The 3,380-nt window shown below is 36.7% G+C and overlaps 1 protein-coding gene across 1 annotated transcript; it reads right to left on the bottom strand.

Annotated features, from left to right (window-relative positions):
* Positions 1 to 336: 336 nt before the first annotated feature.
* LOC311175573 (olfactory receptor 4F3/4F16/4F29) lies at positions 337 to 1,314 on the bottom strand (the record flags this gene model as incomplete). Its single annotated transcript, XM_084240500.1, has 1 exon — positions 337 to 1,314. The coding sequence occupies exon 1, from the start codon at positions 1,273 to 1,275 to the stop codon at positions 337 to 339; it is 939 nt and encodes a 312-aa protein (XP_084096626.1). The 5' UTR covers positions 1,276 to 1,314.
* Between the last annotated feature and the right edge of the window lie 2,066 nt (positions 1,315 to 3,380).

The raw sequence follows: 3,380 nt of genomic DNA, 5'->3' as shown, positions 1-3,380 counted from the left end.
AATTGAAATTAAAATACTATTTGAAATAGCATCAAAATTGAAATACTTAGCAATAAAGTCAGAAAAGAAAAACAAACAAGTGATCAACAAGACCTGTTCACCAAGTTATTATTATAACTATATAATATTGCTGAAAATAATTCAATGGGGCTTACATAGATAGGGAGATAAATTATTTTAATGGGACACTCCTCATAAGGTATGAATACATTCATTAATTAAGAATTATGGTACACCTAAATCAATATTTGATGCCTCATGATTCCTAAATTTAAAATATGAAAGAAAGGAAGACAAGGATACACCATTGTTAGTGAAAAAGTTTTAACATATCATTTATGAAATCTTCCTGTAAGTCACAAGCTGTTTGCATACTCTTTTCATTGCTGCCTTCATTTCCTTATTCCTGAATGTATAGATAACTGGATTCAGAAAAGGTGTGAGAACTGCATCAAAAATAGCAAGAAACTTGTCCATTTGAGAATTGGGGTGCGGCCATGAATAGATAAATATGGTTGGGCCAAAGAACAAAATGACCACAGAGATGTGAGCTGACAGGGTGGAAAGAGCCTTGGATGAGCCACCTGAGGAAGTTTTACAAACAGTAAACAGGATGAAAATGTAGGAGATGATGAGTATGAGGAAAGAACCAACACAGATAAACCCACTGTTGGTAGTTACCATAAACTGCAATTTGTAGGTATCTGTACAGGCCAGCCTGAGGAGGCGGGGAAGGTCACAGTAAAAGCTGTCCAATACATTCGGACCACAGAAGGGTAAATTAATAATAAATGCCAGTTGGAAGAGTGAGTGACTGACACCAAGGGCCCAGGCAGCAACCAGAAATAAAATGCATGCTCTTGGGCTCATGATGGTCAGGTAGTGGAGAGGCTTACATATGGCCACATATCTGTCAAAGGCCATGGCAATGAGCAGCACCATCTCCACACCACCAATGACGTGGATGAAGAAGATCTGAGTAATGCAGCCTCCAAAGGAGATGACTTTACACTTCCTGAAAAGGTCATAAATCATCTTGGGTGAGGTTACAGAGCAAGCTCCCATGTCAATGAAAGACAGACTGCCAAGTAGGAAGTACATGGGGGAATGTAAATGAGGATCAATGGTCACAGAAAACACAATGAGGATGTTCCCAGTCATGCTTGCCACATAGAGCACAGTGGTGAACACCATTAGAAGAAGCTGCAGCTCCCATGAATGCGTGAGTCCCAGTAACACAAACTCAGACACAACTGAGTGATTCCCTCCATCCATTGATCCAGCCAATTCAGGTGCAACTGAAATTATGAGAACCAGGAAAGTGAGAAAAGAAATTTTGATCATTAGAGATGACAGTGGAATTAATTATTTACATTGATCACATTACAAATATGAACGACTGGGTAATCCAATTCTTGGCACTTACTAAATAATGTTGAAGATGATGACAGTGATGATGATGATGATGATGATATAGTACAACTCAAGAGATTATATCATGATGATAAATAGCAGTAAATATCTCATAAGCTAAAATTAACAGGAGAGTTAGGTAAGAACAAAATCTTCACATTTAGCAAGAAACAGAAGACACAGAAAGTATACCTCAAAGGGAGGAGAAAGAGTAGAAAAAAAAAATTTAATTGTCCAATGGGAAATTATACAGCTATACATATTTTATCTGACCATACATCCCATATCAACATATTTCACCTCTGTTGTATGGTTATTTTCATATTCTTTTCTCATATAGTGTAGGGTTGGGGGGAACTATATGATCAATTGATGGATTAACTGTTATGAGTGAGAGTTTTCTGAAACATTGAGATGGGTCTTCAAAAACATGACAAGGAAAAACAAAGCAGAGAACAGGATGTAGATTGGGATTAAAATACCTGAAATTGGGGAATATGAAATACCAAAACTAGGCAAAGTAGTTGAAGGGCAAGTATGTGCTCCATATCCGAGAATTTCATTTTCAGAGTAGGCTCACATCTCTTGTTTCCCCTATTTTACTGTGTTTAAAAAAATGGCATAAAATTTGCCATTTAACTCTCTTTAATTATACAGTTCATAGCATTAAGTATATTTGCATTATTGTGAAAGAAATCTCTAGAACTGGTTTCCAATGCAAATCTAAAATTATTTGCCTATTAAACAAGTCTTCTTTTCCCCTGTCACCCCACTCACTACCTTTCTACATCCTCTCTATGAATTTGGCTACTTTACATACCTCATATAAATGGAATCATGCAGTTTTTCTCTTTTTGTGACTGGCTTATTCATTTAGCATACTACTCTCAGTGTTCAGCTACTGGATCTTCCCATTTTTTAAAAGTATTAAAATCAAACCAAACACTCCACTGGCCACTTTACTCAATAGAGGGGTATCTGGAGCCTACAACTAGCCCTACAAGAATTATCCAGGTCAAAAATATGTACAAATATTTGAAATTCCACTTTACTTTCTGCTAAAGCATATGTCTATATTGCCACAAAGGCTGTGAATTATATATGTAAACAGCTTGTATCAACCATACTATTAAGATGCTCATGTCCAGCACTTGAAAACGTTGAGATATTCAAGTTTCCCTCAAAATTAGCTCAATATCAGCCCCCATATCCTTTTTTTCCCAATGGAATCTCAATCATTTTAAATTATACAATATTATCTTTCGTAGAACCTTCTTCAATATTTGACATCATACTGACTCTGAGTCTGAAATCCAGTGGACAAGTTGCTTCTCCAAGAAAATATGTACATGTAAACTTTAAGCCCATTTGAAAATGGAAATAATGGCAAACTTGAGTAACATTATATGAGAGCACTAGAGCTTTCACCTTAACTTGATCACATGCATCTAAAGCTGATACTAAAAGATTGGTGCCTTTTAGGTTTGAGCATGTTTTCAGAGAAGAGGGAATGAAGGGAATGGAGGAGGTGGAAGAAATTTGATTGCTCTGTGTCAAACTACCCACCATAATCAACTGCTAGTGGAGGGTGAGATCTTGAAACAGCTCCTGAAGTTTAACTCTCTCTGAAGGTACTGGAATACAGAAGACCAGGTTTACTGATATTCTCCTTTTACAGACAAAGATCCAGAAATTTGGAGAAGAAATTTCTCAAAAAAATACATTCCCAGTTTATGATTTCATCTATCCTAACACATCTCCCTAAGCCAAAACTTTCAGAACACATCACTGTCAGCTGACCCAGCTCTGGCTTATCACCATTAACATGAATTTCTCCATCACAACGAAATCAAATTTTTTTAGCTGGCACCCCCTGAGTCAACAATTCATAGACTCAACGAACATTCTTTTTATAGTCTCAAAATTTTCAGTTGCAGAATCTGTGAGACTGGGCTAGGGATTAGGGA

Source organism: Talpa europaea, assembly GCF_964194135.1.
Source record: "Talpa europaea genome assembly, chromosome: 8".
NCBI classification, from domain to species: Eukaryota; Metazoa; Chordata; class Mammalia; order Eulipotyphla; family Talpidae; genus Talpa; species Talpa europaea.
The sequence above is the reverse complement of the archived record's forward strand: the minus strand, read 5'-3'. Positions and strand labels throughout refer to the sequence as shown.